The 20611-nt window shown below is 43.3% G+C and overlaps 1 protein-coding gene across 4 annotated transcripts in view; it reads left to right on the forward strand.

The window, feature by feature from the left end:
• RSPH10B (radial spoke head 10 homolog B) overlaps nucleotides 1-20213 on the forward strand; it is a 43247-nt gene extending 23034 nt beyond the window's left edge. The window contains exons 7-19 of one of the 4 annotated variants that reach the window (XM_082857093.1): nucleotides 1190-1366; nucleotides 2522-2681; nucleotides 2907-3028; nucleotides 3645-3834; nucleotides 5192-5306; nucleotides 6260-6339; nucleotides 6439-6587; nucleotides 10942-11049; nucleotides 12025-12168; nucleotides 13566-13691; nucleotides 15069-15168; nucleotides 18263-18461; nucleotides 19943-20213. In XM_082857093.1, coding sequence (XP_082713219.1) covers nucleotides 1190-1366; nucleotides 2522-2681; nucleotides 2907-3028; nucleotides 3645-3834; nucleotides 5192-5306; nucleotides 6260-6339; nucleotides 6439-6587; nucleotides 10942-11049; nucleotides 12025-12168; nucleotides 13566-13691; nucleotides 15069-15168; nucleotides 18263-18461; nucleotides 19943-20117 — 1845 coding nt within the window. In that variant the 3' untranslated portion in view covers nucleotides 20118-20213. The remainder of the gene's footprint in view (nucleotides 1-1189; nucleotides 1367-2521; nucleotides 2682-2906; nucleotides 3029-3644; nucleotides 3835-5191; nucleotides 5307-6259; nucleotides 6340-6438; nucleotides 6588-10941; nucleotides 11050-12024; nucleotides 12169-13565; nucleotides 13692-15068; nucleotides 15169-18262; nucleotides 18462-19942) is intronic. The other 3 variants (XM_082857094.1, XM_082857095.1, XM_082857096.1) reach the window with 3 other exon arrangements.
• The last annotated feature ends 398 nt before the right edge of the window (nucleotides 20214-20611 follow it).

The raw sequence follows: 20611 nt of genomic DNA on the forward strand, positions 1-20611 counted from the left end.
TTTTATTTCTCTGAGCTCTACTTTTTCTGATATGAATATGGCCACTCCAACTTTGTTTTCTTCTTTTTAACTTTAATGGTGGTAAAATACACATACAACTTACCATCTTAACCATTTTTAAGTGTATATAGTTCAGTGTTAAGTACATTCACAGTGTTCAGCCGTCACCGCTGTCCATCCACAGAATTCTTTTCACCTTGCAAAATTGAGACTCTGTACCTATTAAACAATAACTCCCCACTTCCCCCTCCCCCCAGCCCCTGGCACCCACCATTCTACTGTCTGTCTCTGTGAATGTGACTCTTCTAGATACCTCATCTAAGTAAAATCATATAGTATTTGTCCTTTCGTGAATAGCCTATTTCACTTAGCGTACTGTCTTCAAGGTTCATCCATGCTGTAAGCATGTGTCAGAATTTCCTTCCTTTTTGAGGCTGAATCATATTCCGTTGTATGGATGGACCACATTTTGTTTATTCATTCCTCAACAGACACTTGGGTTGCTTCCACCTTTCGGCTGTAGCAAATGTTGCTATGAACATGAGTGTACACATTGTTTGTTCGATTCCCTGCTTTCATTTCTCTTCAGTATATACCCAGAATTTACAGAACGGTATATATATCCAAGCTGTGTAAGCTTGTATAACAATGAATAAAGTCAGATAGGGTTAAAAAAAAAAAAAAAGAATGGTGTATATATAGAAACATTCCATTGTTGAAAAAATTGTGTATGTCTTTATGTATGTATGTAATATGTTGATTAAGTATGATTGTATGTGCCTGGGAAAAACAGATGAATTTCAAACCCAACTAGTAGTTACCTCTGGAATGTGGGATTGAGGAGGGAATATTTTTATCAATCTGTATGTTAAAAGTAATTAAAATTTAAAATAATATTAAGCTAGGCACTTTATATACACTGTTTTCAATGCTTACATCCAACCTGTGGTAGGTGTTATTTCCCTTTATAGATGAGACCCAGAGGGCAGAACTAATTAGTCTTATGTCAAAGGGCTGGTTTGTAAATAACTGAGCTGAGGCTGAACCCAAGTTTGTGAGACTCCATCACGCATGCTCCTTGCCCCTTCAAATGAGTCCCTGCATTTGATTCATACCTAATTTTAAATGGATTTGGGTAAAAAGAGGAAACATTTTGAGCATTTCTCATGGAAGTTTGCTTTCTTTTCAGAATGGTTTTGGCACACACACATGGTTTCTAAAGAGAATCCCCTACTCCCAGTATCCTCTGAGAAATGAATATGTAGGAGAGTTTGTGAATGGATACCGTCATGGCTATGGAAAGTTCTACTATGCCAGTGGAGCCATGTATGAGGGAGAATGGGTTGCCAATAAAAAACATGGCATGGTGAGTACAGACCTGTGAAGATTACATTTTAAAGGTTATGTAAAGGCATGTCATTCTCTGTCTAGTAAAGTGCATTATCCATTTTGCATAGGATAACTTACTGTTTTGTTAAGATGATTACATAACTTTTAAAATAACTTCTAACATATCAATTTCCTTTGTATTTAGAGGTTATTTAATTAGTCTGGTGTGTGTGTGTATGTTAGGGTGGTTTTGGTTGCAAGTAACAGAAAATCTAGCTTAATCTTCCATAAATGATAAAGAATAATGTGGGTTTCAGTGTTGGTTTGATTCAGCAGCTCCATGACGTCGGGGTTTCTCCTCCATCCATCCATGTCTCCTACCATGTCAGCTTCACAGTTATGCTGCCCTCCCTTATGAGTGCAAGATGGCTGCTGTGGTTCCAGGCTTCACGTCTACATACCCCACTAAGTAGAAGGAGACAAGAAACTCATTTTGGAGAAGTTTTCCACAAACATCTTTAGCCTCACTGAGCTGAACTGGGGGTCATTTGCCCACCTTTGAGTCAGACCAACCACTGGCCTGGGTGTGATAAATATCAAGAGAGTCCCCATTCTGTGATAGGCACCTCTGCTGTCATCAGCATATTTAATAAGCCACATTCTGTGACCTAGGGGTGCTTAAAGTTGAGGAGAGGTTGTGGGGCAGATACAGTGAGGAGAGAGAAGGGGGATCGGGGAGAGGAGAGAGGATCTACACGGTAACAAGAGACTCCAGGAGCCTGACTGTATGTGGACTAAGTGCAGATCTTAACAAGCAAACAGAAGCCTCCAAACCCTTGAAAAAGATATTGATGTACGTTTACCAATGGTTTCCTTTTTCTATAATTTTTTAAAAAATACTTATTTATTTATTTGGCTGCATTGGGTCCTCATTGTGGCACATAGGCTCCAGGGCACGCGGGCTCAGTAGTTGGGACACACAGGCTCTCTAGTTGTGGCACGCAGGCTCTGGAGCGCTCGGGCTTAGTTGCCCCACAGCATGTGGGATCTTAGTTCCCCGACCAGGTATCGAACCCACATCCCCTGCATTGGAAGGGGGATTCTTAACCACTGGACCACCAGGGAAGTCCCTACCAATGGTTTTCTAAAAACGGTTTTCCTAAGCTGCAAAAAGTTACTTTTCTCTCTGCAGGGCCGATTAACTTTTAAGAATGGGCGTGTGTATGATGGCCCATTTTCCAATGACCGCATAGCAGAGTTTCCAAATCTTGAAGGTGAACTGATCAGCTACCTGGACACGACTCCAGAATCTGCCCTCAGGAACCAGTATTGCAGATCCTCCATCAGTGCCGGTAGGGAGCGTCCACCTGTCAGCTAAAGGCAAATTAATGTGTAACATCGCATCAAAAATACACCTAATCTTTCAGAAAATACAAGTTTCCTGTGAGCAACTGCTTTCTTATAGGTTTTTGAATACTCTTGTGTCACGCTTCTGCAGAAAATCATTTTGACATGACATTGAAATATTTTAACATTGTTTTTCACATTTATCCTGTATATTTGTCCTCATCTGCTAGAAATCATCAGAAAGCTTGACGGCAGTGAAAGTAATTCCACGTTAGGCTCGAGCATTGAGCTGGATCTCAGTTTGTTGCTGAAAATGTACCCAGAGAGAGACCAATCAGAAGAAAAGAAGCAGGTAAAAACCTTCTGTATTGTTATAAATTTATATTTTAGGCTAAAACATTAGCAGACTCTCCACAGTCCTGGGAAGATGCAGTTGATGACTGCTGTCATGTATTGAATGTCTTTTATTTTTTAAAGTTTTTTAAATTAATTATTTATTTTTGGCCATGCTGCGTGGCTTGTGACATCTCAGTTTCCCGACTAGGGATCAAACCCAGGCCCCCGGCCGTGGAAGTGTGGAGTCCTAACCGCTGGACCTCCAGGGAATTCCCTGGTTTGCTAATATTTTGTTGAAGAGTTTTGTGTCTGTGTCCATGAGGGATATTGATCTGTAGACAAGAGAATTTTATCACTGTCATTGAGATAGGATGAAACAGGATAGGATCGGACAGAGCAGCATGAAAGTAATTCCACTGTCCAGATAACAGCATGTCTTTCTACTCTTACTCAGAAATTGCACGTTACTGACCTGGGGATGGGTGGGGAGAATATAACATTTATTGAGCTCTTACAGTGGTAAGAGGTAAATGCTATTGCATGTGTTACCTCGTTTAATTTAGAAAACAGGTTTTCTTTTACCTTTGTTCTTATCAGGTAAGATGAAGATATGTGTGGCTCTCCCTTTTCAGGTAGAATATGCTATCTTAAGAAATATTACAGAACTAAGAAGAATCTATAGCTTCTACAGCAGCCTAGGATGTGATCACTCTCTGGATAACACCTTTCTGATGACAAAGCTTCACTTCTGGAGGTTTCTAAAAGACTGCAAATTCCATCATCATAAAATAACCCTCGCCGATATGGACAGGGTACTAAGTGGTGAGTATTCCACATCCTTCGCATCTGGTTTAAAGAGCAGTATAACATCACAGCACCCTGACACCAGTTAGGAAATGTTAAGGGAGTGAGGAAGGCAGATGTTGGGAGAGGTGTTCCAGAAAGCAACACATGGTCGTGTTCCCAGGGTGCTTAAAACATGACTGAGGAGAGGATCTCATGAAATAACAGCAACAGTCAAAGACCATCTCTAGCAGGGGCAGCAAAGTCGGCCCGTGGGCCAAATCCAGCCCAACTGCGTGTTCTTGTAAATAAAGTTTTATTGGAACACAGCCATGCTCATTTGTTGTCATCTTGTCCGTGGCTTCTTTTGCCCTGCACCAGCAGAGCTGAGTGGCTGTGACAGAGGCTGGCCCACAGAGCCTAAAATATTTACCGTCTGGCCCTTTACAGAGAAGCCTGCCTATCCCTGAGAAAACAACAACAACAATCCGCCCCCCCTCAAAAAAAAAAAGCCCCCAAACCGTCCAGTTGTCAGGTCACAAGCAGAGAGGATCAGGGAGGGCTTGGAATAGCCTAGAAAAGGCTTTAGAGGGCTTCCCTGGGGGCTCAGAGGTTAAGAATTTGCCTGCCAATGCAGGGGACACGGGTTCGAGCCCTGGTCCGGGAAGATCCCACGTGCCGCGGAGCAACTAAGCCCGTGCGCCACAACTACTGAGCCTGCGCTCTAGAGCCCGCGAGCCACAACTACTGAGCCCGTGTGCCACAACCACTGAATCCCGCACGCCTGGAGCCCGTGTGCTGCAACAAGAGAAGCCACCGCAATGAGAAGCCTGTGCACTGCAACTAGAGAAAGCCTGCGTGCAGCAACGAAGACCCAATGCAGCCAAAAATAAATAAATAAATTAAAAAAAAAAAAAGAAAGAAAACGCTTTAGATAATCTTGGGCTTGGGCTTGATTTCAAGTTGAAAAGTCCCTGCAGTAAAATTAACAACTTTGAAGGCTTTATTCCTTTCAGCTGAATTGTGGCAGGCAGGCAGGCTGGAAGGCCTCAGATCACCTTCTTGATGTTAGACCTAACGCCTATTTACTTCAAATTTCAGTGTCTGAAACACACTTCAAACTTCACTTAGAATTAGCAGCATTAATCAGACTGTGGCTCAGACCACTTTGAAAAACACCAGGACAAGGTATCTTGTAAGTTTCTTGTAAAGTGACCAGATGGAACTCTTTCGTGTGGACCTTAATTTTTAGGTGGACGCTTATATGCTGTTCAGGGTAGTCTCTAGGAAAAAGGTGTACTCCATTGTATTCAGTTCTTTGAGTTGTGTACCAGGAGCAAATAAGATAGAAGGTTCTAGAGACCACCAGGCATCCTCCCCAATTTTCTTGTTTTAGCCAATAAGGACATACCAGTTGAAGAAATTCATTCTCCATTTACAACAATACTTTTGACAACATTTTTGAATTACCTCCTGGAGTTGGCTTACCACATCCATCACAAAGAATACCAGTAAGTACTCCTTCTGGACCCCATGATAGGATGAGGGCTGAGCTCATAGGATTGTTATGATATTGTTCCTTTTTCTTCGATATTATTTTTCATACTCTTGAAGGATCAGAAACAAAAGTTTTCCACAAATATTAACCACAAAACCGCGAGAAACAAGATTAAATTTTGAAAACCCTTCCGACGTGGGTCATGTTTCAATTCTGCACATAGCCCTCAAGTTTTTATTCAGAAATAGTTACCACCAGCTCTTCCTTAGACCAGAATTTCCTATCTTTCTCAGAGCAAAATTGATATTGTATCTTTAAAAAAAAAAAAACTATTTTGAAATAATTGTTGATTTACAGAGTGTCGCCAACGCAATTCTCATAACACAGAGAATTCCTATATACCCTTCATCCAGCTTCCCCTAATTACTACATCTTACAGAACCATGGTACACTTATCAAAATTAAGGAATTAACATTGCTACAACACCATTAACTAAATTACAGATTTTTTTAGGACTTCCTGAGTTTTTTCCCTTTTCTGTTTCAAGACCGAATCCAGGATCCCACCTTGTATTTATCACATCTCCTTAGTCCCCTACAGCTGTGATAGTTTGTCTTTTATGACCATGACACTTCGGAAGAATATTGGTCAGTTATTTTGTAAAATGCCCCTCGATTTCAATTTTCTGATTTTTTTTCATCATCACACTGAGGTTATGAGTTTGGGGGAAGAATACCATCCTATCAGGTAAATGATGTCGATCTGTCTCATTACTGGGGAGGTTAACCTTGATCACGTGGTTAAGTGCTGTCATCCAGGTTTCTCTACTGCAGACTTACTATTTTCCCCTTGCTGTACTCTACTTGTTAGAAGCCAGTTACTAAGCCCACCGCATACTCAAGGGGAGGGGAATTAAGTTCCACCTCCTGGAAGGAGCAGTGATTATGGTGTCTTCTTAATCACAGAGACAGAAGCCCATCACTCTTTTTGTGTTTTACAAAACTGATGAATGAGAACATTCGCCCAAATGCCTGCCGTGTAAAAGGTAAATACAAAACCAATAGGATTATATTTACCATAATATTTTCCAAAATAGAGTTTTGTAATCATCTTTTGAATGTTTATTTTTCCATTACATCTTTAGGCAGTTTATTCTGCGAGGCCCACCGGACACTCTATTCAATGAATTACGTGGATAAGTGCTGGGAGATCTACACAGTTTACTGCAGACCAAACGCAGCCCCTCCCCATGAGCTCACAATGGACATGAGACACTTACTCTGGATGTTGAAGGTAACCACTCATGGCTGGTACTGGCTTTATATTTATAGGTACTTTGATTTTAATTTAAGAAAGGCAAAATATTCTAGCTGTGATGTGCAAGGAACAAGGTGAAGGTCTGAGAGAAATTTTCGTAGCCATCAGCAGAGGAGAGTGACTCTAATGGCCTGTGATAGTGGAAGGAAGAGAAACAGAAGGAGCTTGTGCCCAATGGGCTTCCCAGCCAGGGGGGAGGGGTGTGGTCGGTGGGGCCTCCAGCATCTTTACTGATGCAGACCTTTCCCTGTAAAGGAAAGTGGGGGGATGGATGTCACTTAAAAAAAACTACTGTTCATCAGAAAAGTGATTTAAGAAAGTTATTAGTTTGGAAAATAGTGAGAATATCTAATTTATACAATATTCTTATATTCTTGGTAGTTTTTCTTTCATGATATTTTAAATTTATACTTGTGGGTAGATAAAGGATAAAACTAATAGGGGATAGAGTGATTTAAAAAAATTTAAGTGTCACATGTATACAAAAAACTGGTTTTACAAATTTAAATGTCATATATACGAAAAACTAGTATTGATAGGAAATAATTTTTTGAAGTACGTGGTTTTTTGGGATGGAATATTATAAAAATATTATTTTTTAGCATTTCATGTTGATTGATCTAATAGTGTTGTTTTGAGTATCTATAAATATATTAGACTTATCACAGTCTAATGGTGTCATCATTTGACCAATTCGAGTGAAGTACAGAAACCCTTACTTCCCTTTACATCTTTCTACCCCCTACCATTTATAATATAATTGATATTTCCTCTGCCTACCTTTAGAACCACATCAGATAGTAGTATAATTTTTGCTTTAACTGCCAAATATAATTTATAAAACTTGAGAGGAAAAGGAAAGTATATTGTACCGATCCCTATTTTTGCTTACAATATCTGTTCTTCCTTCCTGAAGTTCCTGATTCCTTATCATTTCCTTTCTATTTAGAGAATTTTCTCCAGCCATCCTTTTCAGGTAGGTCTGCTAGCAACCAGTTCTTAGTTTGCCTTCATCCGAGAATGTCTTAATTCCCCTTCAGTTCTGAAGGACATTTTCTCTGGCAAGAGGATTCTGAGTTGAAAGTCCTCTTTCAGCACTTGGAAAATGCTGTGCCACTTCCTTCTGGCTCCTGTGCTTTCTGATGAGAAATCTGCCGTCATGTGAATTTTTTCCATGCTAGGAAGGTGTCGTTTCACTGTCACTTTCAAGACTTTTCTCTTTGTCTTTAGTTTTCAGAAGTTTGACTTGTGTCTTGATGTGAATTTCTTTGGGTTTATCTTATGTGGGATTCACTCAGATTCTTAGATCTGTAGGTTTGTGTTTCTATCAAGTTTAAGAAGTTTTCAGCCCTTATTTATTCATGTACTTTTTCGACCCACCTTTCTTTCTCCTTTCCTTCTGTGACTCTGATAACATGAATGTTAGACCTTTTATTATAGGCCCATGGGTCCCCGAGTCTGTTTTTTTTTTCAGTCTATTTTCTCTCTGTTGTTCAGGTTGGATACTTTCTATTATTCCATTTTCAGGTTCACGGATTCTTTCTCCTACCCCTTTCTTTATGCTGTTGAGCCCATCTATTGAGCTTTTAATTTAATTATTATAGTTTTTGGTTCTAAAATTTCCATTTAGTGCTTCCTTTCTTCCATTCATTTGCTGCGACTTTCTTTTTTCCCCCGTTTGTTTCAAGCCTGTTTGTAATGGCTCATTTAAGCATTTTAATTAAAATCTTTGTCACTTAATTCTGTGTCTTCTGTCATCTTGGTGTTGGCATATGTTGATTGTCTTTGTTCATTCCGTTTGATATCTTCCTGGCTATTGGCACCATGAGTCAGTGATTTCCCACTGAAACCTGAACATTTGAGTATGTTATGTTATGAGACTCTTATTTAAAACCTTCTGTTTTTGCTGGTTTCTGATGAAGTCCAATTATCTATTTTTTTCTTTTCTCACTTGTGCCTTTGGTGTTAAGTCTAAGAATCCACTGTCGCACACCATTGTAAAGCAGTTATACTCCAATAAAGATGTAAAAAAAAAAAGAATCCATTGTCAATCCAAGATCATGAAGACTAACCTCTATGTTGTCTTCTGAGTTTTCTCTCTCACTTTTAGGTCATTTTGAATTAATTTTTCTACAGTATATGGTCTGAGGTAGGGGGTCCAACAATTTTTGTGTGTGTGGATCCCCAGTTGTCCCAGCACCATTTGTTGAGAAGACTGTTTTTCCCTCTATTGATTGGTCTTGGCATTCTAGTCAAAAATCAGTTGGCCATAGATGTATGGCTTTATTTCTGGATTCTCCATTGTATTTCATTTATCTGTATGTTTATCCTCTTACCAGTACCACACTGTCTTGATTACTGTTGCTTCTCAATCATTTTGATGTAATTTCTTTTCCTTGCTGAAATATTTTACAATCTACTTTTATCCTTGTTCCGAAATTTCACAGTGATGCAGCTTTGGTATTTGTCTTTTTACGTTTATTTCGTGAGCTTTAATGTTGGAAACCTGTGCCCTTCGGTCCTGCAAAATGCTCTGGAATTACTTGTTCAGATTTCCTGCCTTCCATTTGCTCCATCCTTTTTGTGGAACATGGGTGTCAAACCTCCTGGACCAATTTAATTTTATTTTAGTCTTTTCTCTCTGACCATCCATATCTTTGTTATTTTTTGTTCTCCTTTAGGAGAGATTTCCTGCATTATCTTTCCCCTTCTATTTGAGTTTCTGCTATTAAATTTCTAATCCTTTGACCCTTTTTTAAGCATTTTGCTTGTTTTTAAAACATGGATGCAATCTCTCTTATTCCACTGAAGAAATGAATTGGGGGTGGGGGAGCTAAATGGAATTTTTTTTTTCTCGGCTTTTTACATTGCCTCTGTTCCTTCCAAGTCCAGATCTCCCTTCCGCACCTCTGTTGGTTTTGTTCTCTGGCTTTTATATTAAGGCTTTCCCCATAGCATGTGTGGTGAAACTTGGCTGTCCACTCATAGATAGGACTGTGGCACTCTAAGGCTGAATGGGGGCTTCCCTGGTGGCACAGTGGGACACGGGTTCCAGCCCTGGTCCGGGAAGATCTCACATGCCACGGAGCAACGAAGCCCGTGCGCCACAACTACTGAGCCTGCGCTCTAGAGCCCGCGAGCCACAACTACTGAGCCCATGTGCCACAACTACTGAAGCCCGTGTGCCTAGAGCCCGTGCTCCGCAACAAGAGAAGCCACCACAATGAGAGGCCCGCGCACCGCAACAAAGAGTAGCCCCTGCTCGCTACAGCCAGAGAAAAGCCCAAGCACAGCAACAAAGACCCAACGCAGCCAAAAATAAAAAAATAAATAAAATAAAATAAAATAAATAAAGGCTGATTGGAAGTTCATGTGGATGAGCGGCACTTGTCAAAGATTAGGTTTCACTGTGGAGTAACCAAGCCAGGAAACTGCCCCACCTCTCCCCTTTCTCCTCCCCAGCCCACAGTTTTGTCTTTTGTCTTTTTGGCTGTGGCGTGTGGCATGTGGGATCTTAGTTCCCTGACCAGGCAGTGAACCCAAACCCCTTGTATTGGAAGTGTGGAGTCTTAACCACCGGACTGCCAGGGAAGACCCTCCACCAGCCTGTGGTTGACAGAGCTTTTCTCTTGGATGTTCGATTTTCCAGGGGAGGATTTCTCCTAACTCCTGCCTGGGGGATATGAACCTGGTTTTCATAGTTCTTAGAACAGAGTGGAGGGAAGGGTCAGTGTGAAGGGAGGGCCCTACCAACGTGCACGTTCCCCTAATTCTTGTTTTCAGCAGGACTGTGACTTTAGGGGAGCCAAATGCACTGTGGTTCAGTATCTCCAGCGAGTCAACCTTCTGTTTTCAGTCTAGATGTGGAAAGGGTCTTCACCTAGACTTTCTGGGAGTCTTCCTGTGTTCAGCCTTACCTGTAGCACGGCTTTCAGAGCTGACTCCTTCCTGAGTTCCGACTGGACTCGACTTGCCTCTTGCCTCCCTGAGCTCTCAGCTCCTTGTTCTGCTAAGCCCATTCATTAGTCCAGCGCTTTCCCACCAGTAGAGCTGTGTTGATCTCTCACATCTGGGTCATCCACTCTCCCGTTCTCTGTCCTATGTTTATGCCTCTAAAAAAATCTTTACTGTTGTCTTAGAGGGATTAGGGAAGGAGTAGAGAGGTAAATACCAATGTTAATCCAGAATGCTTTTCAAAATTACCAGTTTTTAAGATACTTATTTCTAGACCATCTCCTTAAAGTGCTGTATTGGTATAAACTAACTTTAAAAATATATAGCTGTTTGTAATTATCGGCCATTATGATTTGATTGGTTGTTTCTTTTACAGAGATTTAAAATGATAAATAAAGAATTAACAGCAAGAAAATTTGTGGAGGTCATAGCAGAGGATAATCCTTTCATGCATGATGGAATTGACAGCAACTTTAAACTTGAGGTTTGTAAACTGGTGTCACGAACGGTACAGATCCAACTCAGGCTGTTTGCTCTACCTTGGACACCAAGATTGGATTGGCACCAATGGTGCCAGCACGGCCACCTCTCTGGGTCCACGTCTGACACTGAGTCACACCTGCCGCTTAGCTGTTCCCTGAATACGCCCACCACACCCCTACCTCAGGACATTTGTACTTGCTAACCTCCGCCCCTGCCACCTGTTTCTGGCTTATATAATGCATATCTTGCCTGTAGTTCTGAAGGCTGACAGTCGGAAATCAAGGTGTTCTGGAATTGGATCCTTCTGAGGGCTGTGGGGAAGGATCTGCTCCAGGCCTCTCTCCTTGGCTTGTAGAGGTTGTCTGCTCCCCATGTCTCTTCACATTGTCTTCTATGTTTCTGTCTGTGGGTCCAAATTTCCCTCTTCTTGTAAGGACAGCCGCCACACTGAACTAGGGCCCACCCTAACGGCCTCACTTTAGCTCGATTATCTGCAAATCTGAGCATACTGGGGGACAGGACTCCAGCTCTTTTTTGGGAGGCACAGTTCAAACCGTAACAGTCTTCCCTTTGCAACGCCCCTCCCCATTCATATCCTCCTTACGTACAAAATATGTTCACCCTATCCCAGCATCTCCAGAGGGCTTAGCCATTCAGCACCAACTCTTAACAGGTGCCACTTCTCTAGCTGTCCAAGAAAAAAAGAAATACTTCTGAAAGTGACTGTCCTCAATTAGCTAATATAAAATAAAATGTTTCCGGCAAATAGAAAAATGACTTACAAGCTAAGGAGAGAATATACGTCCTCACAGATCTTTTAAATGCTGTAGTTTTTATTGCAAACTGGTGTGCGCCCATGATGCCTGAGTGTTGAACAAGGTGGTACTTTCTGGAGAACAAACACCCAGAAGAACTGCTGGTCCACCTCGAGGTGTGTCAGGATGAATAAGACCCTTTATATTTTCTTCTATTTCAGCTGGTTTTCCTGGAATTCTTTGAAGCTCTGTTAAGCTTCGCACTCATCTCTGTTACTAACCAATCGACTAAATTCTATTTAAATTTTCCAAATGATGACTTGTCTGGAAACAAAGCTGGAAGCACTTATACAATGATAAAGCAGGTAACAAATAATATCTTAGAATTTACAGAGTAAAGAATGGGTTTTATTCTGGAATGGTTAAACCATCATCAAGACTATCTTGGGCTTTTGTAACCCTTCAGGCAATAACTTATTTAAGACTTCTTTTCACATTCTGAAAGGAGTGTATTGTCTTTTTTCTACATTAGGGAAAATGTATTTTCTGGTCATGACCTATGACAGCGGAAATACGTAATGAGTGTCAGAGGGCCTACCGACACCCTCAGGGGTGTGGGGCTCCCCTGGCTTGACCATGAGGTCTACGGCATCTGAGGTGGTTTTTATGAAACGTTTCATCCCATGATCTAGTGTTTTTACAAGAGTGGATCGCTCGTCACAGAGCACAGATGCCAAGGAACAGCTCCCGAGCGTGTGCAGGATGCTGGGCACATCCCAGAGGACAGGACCTGCTCGTGGGGCTGGACACTGGGCTTCACGCCAAAGCCCTGGGGGAGCAGGGACAGCGTGGGCCGTTGACCGAAAGATCTAGCTGCTGGGTCAGATGGAGCGGGGGTTTCAGGGTAGTGGGCTGGAAGGGTTTCTGATCGTTGAGTCCTTCATTCGGAGCCACAAGGGAGAGTGTTGGGGGCCAGCGGAAACCCCAGCTGGGAAACTCGCCAGAGCTGCTCACTCAGGGAGACCTCTCACTGTTGGTCATCTAAGGAGCACCTCTGACCATGAGTCCCAGGATGTGCCTTGGACCCTCGTGCAGGTTCAACTTCAGTAGCACCCAGTCCACCCGATCAGCAGATACGCCCCCTCCAGGTCATCCGAGAGCCTGGCCACAGGCTGGGGCTGGGTCATGTCCACCTTAAACTCATCCATGCCTGCGTGGATGGCAGCATGTGGGCTCCAGTAACTACACACGGACACGCTGGCCTCGGGGACAGCCTCAGGAACCATCCGATCAAGTTCACGTCTGGTTTCCAATCTGGCACCGCACATCCATCAAGATAAACAAGTCCTATTATAACCATACAACGGGGATGAGCCAGCAGTGAAATAACTCCTAACACATGCCAACAGCATGGGTGCATTAATTAGGCTGGGTGAAAGAAGCCAGACAGAGAAGGATACATACTGCTGTGATTCCAATGACGTAAAATTCTAGAAATGCCAAGTGATCTGTAGTGACAGAAAACAGGTAAGTAGTTGCCCGAGGATGAGGGAAGAGGGCTTCCTGGGGCACAGGAAACCTGGGGTGATGGATACGTCCACTCTCTGAGGCGATGGTTTCACAGGTGTAGACACATCGAAACTCACCGTCATAGTGCGCGTTATGTGCAGGTCATTGTAAATCAATTATACCACGTTAAAATCACGTACACGTGTGTCTCCACGGAAAACAGAAATCCTCTTATGTATTTGTCGTTGATCAGAACACCCAGAACAGGAGTCCAAGTGCTCTAAGAAGCCAGGAATCTGAGGTGCAGGACGGCAACACTAAGTCGTCTTCAAGCAAGTTAGGAGTCTTGCTTGACATGAGCAAGATAAGGCAATCAGAGGTTTGTATTCACAGCTACCCATGAAAACAGTGCCGCGGCCATGGGATCTACCGCTGCTGCGCACCTGCTATATGGTGAGGGCTCTTCTGGTGCCAGGGTTCTGGCGGGAACAGAAAGCCTGTCCTCTCTTGGGCATCACATTCCGGGGGAGAGAGGGACGTAGTGACACGTGAAGAACAGGAAGAGTGAACGCCCTCGGGGTGCTTACCAGGTGCTACGCACTTCCCAGGGGTCCGCTCATTTAATGCCCAGACGACTTGTAGGTGCTTCATCGGCTCCAAGGGGGAACTGAGGCACAGAGGTTGAGTAACTTGCCCACTGTCACAGAACTGGTAAGCAGTGGAGCTGGGGGTTTGCATGCAGGCAGTTCAACTCCAGGATTTACACCCGTTACCGCAGTGCTATACTTCTTTACACAATTGGGAGGGATCAGTGATGCGGTGGAAAGCGAGGCAGGCGGTGGAGACTGAGAGACAGGGTGGGGTGGGAAGGGAAGGTCTTTGGATGAAGCCACACTTGAGCACAGCTGGGAGGAGACTGTCCTGTGCGGGGGCCTTGAGGCGGGAGCACCTCTGGGGTGTTGGAAGGGGTGTAGCAGCAGGTGTAGCCACGTCGGCGTGGCCCAGAAGATGCACTGAGTGAGGCAGTGCCCGGCCGGGAGGGGGCCCTGAGCAAGGGGGTTCAGTAGGCTCACGATGGCTTTGCTGTTGACAAACCCGTAAGGAAGCTCTTGGAATTACCTGCATGTATTTTGAAGGCTGTGGAGTTTGAGAGGGAAAGAGAAGGCAAAGATGATTCTAAGGGTTTTTTTGGCCTGAACGACTGGAAGAACAGAGCTGCCATTTATCATGAAGGGGAGGACTGGGGTTTGAGGGGGAGATGAGTTTTGGGGGTGAAATTAAAGGGTTGGGTTTGGGCATGTCAGACTTAAGGTGCCTGATGAGACATCCACGTGGTGACAGCAAGTGGCAGCTGGAGACAAAGTCTGGAGTTCAAGGGTGAGATCTACTGGAGATAAAAATGGAGGCGTAAACAGCATGTATTGATATATGGTTTTATATATATATATAGTAATTAAAGCCACTAAGAGATGGATTAATACTTTCCCAACAGGCCCAGGGAGTATTTTCTAGTCTTTGGTTTCCTGGGGAAGCCTTCCAGCAAATACAATAGCTCTGTTATTCATTTCCTTAACAGGACGAATGTACAGGTTAAAAAGTCAAATTTTAGGCAGATTAAAAATAGTCAAATTAGCATAAAGATAATGGCCTCACTAATACTTTTCTAATTATTTATAATGTAGAAAATTAGTTTTAGTCCATAATGATGCAGAAGTTATATTTTGCTTTATGATTTTTCTTTTTTTTTTTAAAAAAGAAAAAGCCCAAGATCAAGAAGTCTGTAAGTGACGGAAAAACTTCCAAAATGAACTTTAAATCTCCAGGAAAGGAGCGAACCTTTCTTTTATCTCAAAATGGTGAGTATTTTAATAATAGAACTTTGGTATTAGCACACTGTTGCTTATAAATGATTTAACATTTATAAAAATGTACAACCATCTTTTAAAACATAATTAGGCTGGGACAGCTGCTCCCAACTCTGCCCCCTGGCTTGACAGAGTTCCCTTTCAAGGCATTGATCTAACCCTTTTCTTTCCCCAGTTTTATTGAGATATAACTGACATACAGTGCTGTGTAAGTTTAAGGTGTACAACATAATGACTTGACTTACATGTATTGTGACATGATGGCCACAAGACGTTTAGTTAACATCTATCATCTCATAAATACACACAAAAACAGTTCTTCTTGTGATGGGAACACTTAGCGTTTATTCTCTTAACAACTTCCACATACATCATTCAGCAGTGTTAGCTACAGTCATCGTGTTGTACGTTACATCCTTATACCTTACAACTGGAAGTCTGTACCTTTGACCACCTTCCTCCAGTGTCCCCCATCTCCCTCCTCTGGTAACCACATATCTGATCTCTTTTTATATGTTTGTATTTTTAAAAAATAGATTCTACTTATAAGTGAGATCATACAGTATTTGTATGTCTCTTTCTGACTTACTTCACTTAGCGTAATGCCCTCAAGGTCCATCCATGGTGTTGTAAATGGCAGGCTCTCCTCCTTTTTATGGCTGAGTACTATTCCATTGTGTATATATACCTCTTCTTTATCCATTCATCTGTTGAGGGACACTTAGGCCGTCTCCTGTCTTGGCTGTTGTAAATGGTGCCACTGTGAATGTGATGATGCAGCTATCTCTTTGACATAGTGTCTTCATTTCCTTTGGATATATTCCCAGAAGTGGAATTGCTGGATCATAGGGTAGTTCTTTTTTTATTTTTTGAGGAAACCCATACTGTTTTCCATACTGGTTGTACCAATTTACAATCCCACCAAAACCGTACAAGGGTCCTGTTTTCCCACATCCTTGACAGCATCTCTCTTCTTTTTGAAGCAAGCCATTCTAGCAGGTGTGAGTTGGTGTTTTTTTTTTTTTTTTTGGCCTTGTCTTGTGGCTTGTGGGATTTTAGTTCCCTAACCAGGGATTGAACCTGGGCCCTTGGCACTGAGAGCGCAAAGTCCTAACCCCTGGACCTCCAGGGAATTCCCTCTCATTGTGTTGTTTTTTTTCCCCAAACATCTTTATTGGAGTACAATTGCTTTGCAATGGTGCGTCAGTTTCTGCTTCATAACAAAGTGAATCAGTTATACATATACATATGTCCCCATATCTCTTCCCTCTTGCATCTCCCTCCCACCCTCCCTATCCCACCCCTCTAGATGGTCACAAAGCACTGAGCTGATTTCCCTGTGCTATGCGGCTGCTTCCCACCAGCTATCAGTTTCATATTTGGTAGTGTATATAAGTCCATCTCACTGTGGTTTTGATTTGCATTTCCCTGATGATCAGTGATGCTGAGCACCTTTTCATGTACCTTGCTTTCCCAACGTTGGTGCTAAAGCTGGAATTTGTGGTCCTTCCGTGGCCCACAGATTTGGGCCAGCTTTCTGTGTGTGCTCACTAGTCACCTGCCAGAGCTCACTCTCACCACCACAGGTAGCTGGCCACAGGGCGGAGGTATGTGTGGGTGAGGTGCCTGGAGCCCGGGGGGTGCCTGTGGGCCACCTGGTGCCACTGACTTACTTTCTCCATGGATTTGCCTTTTCTGGACATTTCCTAGAAATGGAATCATATTCTCTTGCATCTGCTTCTTTCACTTATAATTATTTTGGGATTCGTTCATGTTGTAGCACATATTAGTATTTCGTTCCTTTGTATTGCTGAGTAGTATTCCACTGCGTGGATACACCACATTTTATCTGCTCATCAGCTGATGGACGGCTTGGTGGTTTCCATTTCTGGCTATCAGGAGTAATGCTGCTGTGAACACGGGTGTGCAAGTCTTTATGGATATGTTTTCATTTCTCTTAGTCCTTGTAAAATCTGGCACTGGCGGGACTTCCCTGGTGGTCCAGTGGGTAAGACTCCGTGCTCCCAATGCAGGGGCCCTGGGTTCGATTCCTGGTCAGGGAACTGGATCCCACATGCATGCTGCAACTAAGAGTCCGTGTGCTGCAACGAAGACCCAGAGCAGCCAAAATAAATAAATATTTAAAAAAAAAAATCTGGCACCAGCATCAAGGTTCTCCGCATGCGTCTTCCACTCTTGGGCCCTTCACAGTGGCTCCTGGGATGGAGGGTAGATTGGTCACAGAATGCTACGCTTACAGAGTACCTGTGCCCATACTCCTCTCCCATCACTGCCATCAAACAGCAGATCAGCCCAAGCTGTAGACACAGTCAAAAAACAACTGCTCTCTTGAAAGATCCCCAGTCTTACTGATATTATAGAACTATCCAAAGCATTATCTTCCTGGAATCAACTATATTAAACACATTCCAAAGTGTGTATCTGCTGGCCTTAGTAGATGGGAAGCAACTCCTTACCAAGTCAATAATTTTACCTACCTTCTTATTCAATTCAGAGTTAAAATCCTTCTTAAACTTTTCTTGGAATTCCCTAGAGGTCCAGTGGTTAGGACTCTTGTGCTTTCACTGCTGAGGGCACGGATTTGATCCCTGGCGGGGGAACTAAGATCCTGCAAGCTGTGTGGCATGGCCAAACAAAACAAATAAAATGAAATGAAATTTTCTTAGTGAAAACTGCCTTTAAAGACAATGTATGCAAAAGCCAAGAGTTTTTTTTCTTTCTCTGAAACATGGGAATCTTGTAAATTTTCTAAGATTTTAATTTTAGAAAACCAAAATATTTAAGCTATTTAGGAAAAAAATCACAGGTACCAGGAGACTTGAAGGAAGTGTTGACAATCATGGCTGTGGTCAGCTGACGCCAGCCTTGTTCCAGGTGGTCCCTGAAGCATTTTGCAGTTACCTTAATCCTCACAAGCCGACGAGAAGCACAGTGTCACCCACCTTATGGGGGATGAGGACACTCAGCCTAGCACAGGAAGTGACAGAACTGGGGAACTGGAACACAGACCCCAGAGTTATTGCAAGACTGTATTAATGCTCATTTTAATTAAACTTTCTTCCAGCGGAAAAAGAAAAATCCAAGGATGAACAAAAGGAAAAATTCAATACGTGGATCAGTAACATGTACATCTTTTTTGTGAACACTCTCTTCCAAGCACATAAACACGAAGAAAGCCTCAAGGAGAAAGTAAAGGAAAACAGGCTACGTAATGAAGCGGCGGCCCTTCAGAGGAAGGTGGAGAATGAGGAGCTGGAGGCGAGGTAACTCAGTGAACCCCTCGGCTCCCTCCCGCCCACCTGGCTCTCGGGCATCTTTCTTTCCTGTCCTTTGTAGCCACCAGAAGCTTCAGTACCAAACACTTTCATTAAAAGTCTACCACCTCTGGGCTTCCCTGGTGGTGCAGTGGTTAAGAATCCACCTGCCAATGCAGGGGACACGGGTTCAAGCCCTGGTCCAGGAAGATCCCACATGCCGCGGAGCAACTAAGCCCGTGTGCCACAACTACTGAGCCTGCGCTCTAGAGCCCACGAGGCACAACTACTGAGCCCGCGAGCCACAACTACTGAGGCTGTGTGCCACAACTAATGAAGCCCACACGCCTAGAGCCCATGCTCCGCAACAAGAGCAGCCACTGCGACGAGAGGCCTGCGCACCACAATGAAGAGTAGCCCCTGCTTGCTGCAACTAGAGAAAGCCCGCATGCAGCAACGAATACCCAATGCAGCCAAAAAAAAAATGAATAAAATAATCTAAAAATATATATTTAAAAAAAAAAGTCTCCGCCTTCCGAAGGGCGGCACGTCCTCATGTGCAGCTGGGAACCCGTAGCCACCAGTTCTGTCCTGGTTGTCTAAGGCATCCCCAGGCATCCACGAGGAGGCAGCGTGACATAGATCCAGACCGCCCAGGTTCACATCCCAGCCCCATCACTTATATCACCTGGGTGACCTTGGTGAGGTCTGTCCCTGTGTGCCTGTTTCTGCATCTTTAAGGTGGAGGTGATACCTTGTAGGACTGTTGTGAGGACTGAGTGAGCTAGTGTTTGTGAAGCATCGAGAACAATGCTTGGTGCGTGGTGAGCACCTAGCAAAGGCCGCACACTTACCTTTCTAGAACCACTGTCCAGGCTTAGTTCCATGCAGACAGGTCAGTCCCAAGTGCAAATGTCTGACCTCTGTAAAGGGCATCTCAAGCCCATTGGTCTGTGGAAGAGAGCATTAGACTTAGGGAAAACGGCTACAACAGTATTTTATTTTTTTACAACAGTATTTTAAAAGGCTACTTACTAGCTAAGTTGCTTCAGAGACAAGTGTGTCACAAGTCACCTTAGATGTGTGAAAACTCTGTCTTAAACTATCTAGCTATTGCACCACTTTTTATTTCAGGCAAAGTGATGACAGTTTAGTTCTGTTCACAGAAATTGTTGAGATCCAGGTATGGACTACTTTACACCACATACAACATAAAAACCGGTTTTGAAATTTCAAAGACAAAAAAAGATATCGGGCTTCCCTGGTGGCGCAGTGGCTGAGAGTCCGCCTGCCGATGCAGGGGACACGGGTTTGTGCCCCGGTCCAGGAAGATCCCACATGCCGTGGAGCGGCTGGGCCCGTGAGCCATGGCCGCTGAGCCTGCGCGTCCGGAGCCTGTGCTCCATAAGGGGAGAGGCCACAACAGTGAGAGGCCCGCGTACCGCAAAAAAAAAAAAAAAAGATACTTTCTTGTGTTTGCTTCTTGTTAGGCTGAACAGCTTGAGAGAGGAAGAGACCAAAAGGCAAGACTGTGAGGTCGCCATCACTGTGATCAAGGAACCAGTGCATGCCACATCCTTGAATTTCATGCCGAGCCTCCTGAAAGACGACACAGTGGTGTCCCAGTCCAGCAAATCCATTGCAAATAAGAAAAAGAAAAAGTAGACATCACTGGGTTTGTAAATGAGCCACGAGAACAAGCAGGTGTGAAGGGAATTTAGAACCAAAGCCTGTAACAAATTTCCTACTCAATAAAATTACGTGTGTTTTACTTCTTGTCTAAGTGTTTCTTGAAATACCACTACCTGGGCCCACTGGGTTTTGGGTTTCTAATATGGTTGGATCACTGAAATGCCTGCGTTTTGACAACTGAGCTGAATGAAAATACACAGATGTGGGTATTAAATGAGTGTGTATTCATTGTTTTTTTTTAAATCCAAGTATAAAACGGATGATTAAACTTAGAATCTGATAAAACCAGTGGGGAGTGAAGTTGTTTAAACGTTTCTTTAGGCCTTCCTCCCCTGAGCCTGGCACACCTCCTTTGCCCCTTGTAACCGCCCTGTGCCCACATCCTACCTGTCCTTCACATGCTGCCTCTTTCATGGCCTCTTCCCTGGTCCTTTCCCAGCCATTCCCACAGCATCGCAAACAGCACT

The sequence above is a fragment of the Leucopleurus acutus genome (genome assembly GCF_964270905.1).
Source record: "Leucopleurus acutus genome assembly, chromosome: 16".
Classification (NCBI taxonomy): domain Eukaryota; kingdom Metazoa; phylum Chordata; class Mammalia; order Artiodactyla; family Delphinidae; genus Leucopleurus; species Leucopleurus acutus.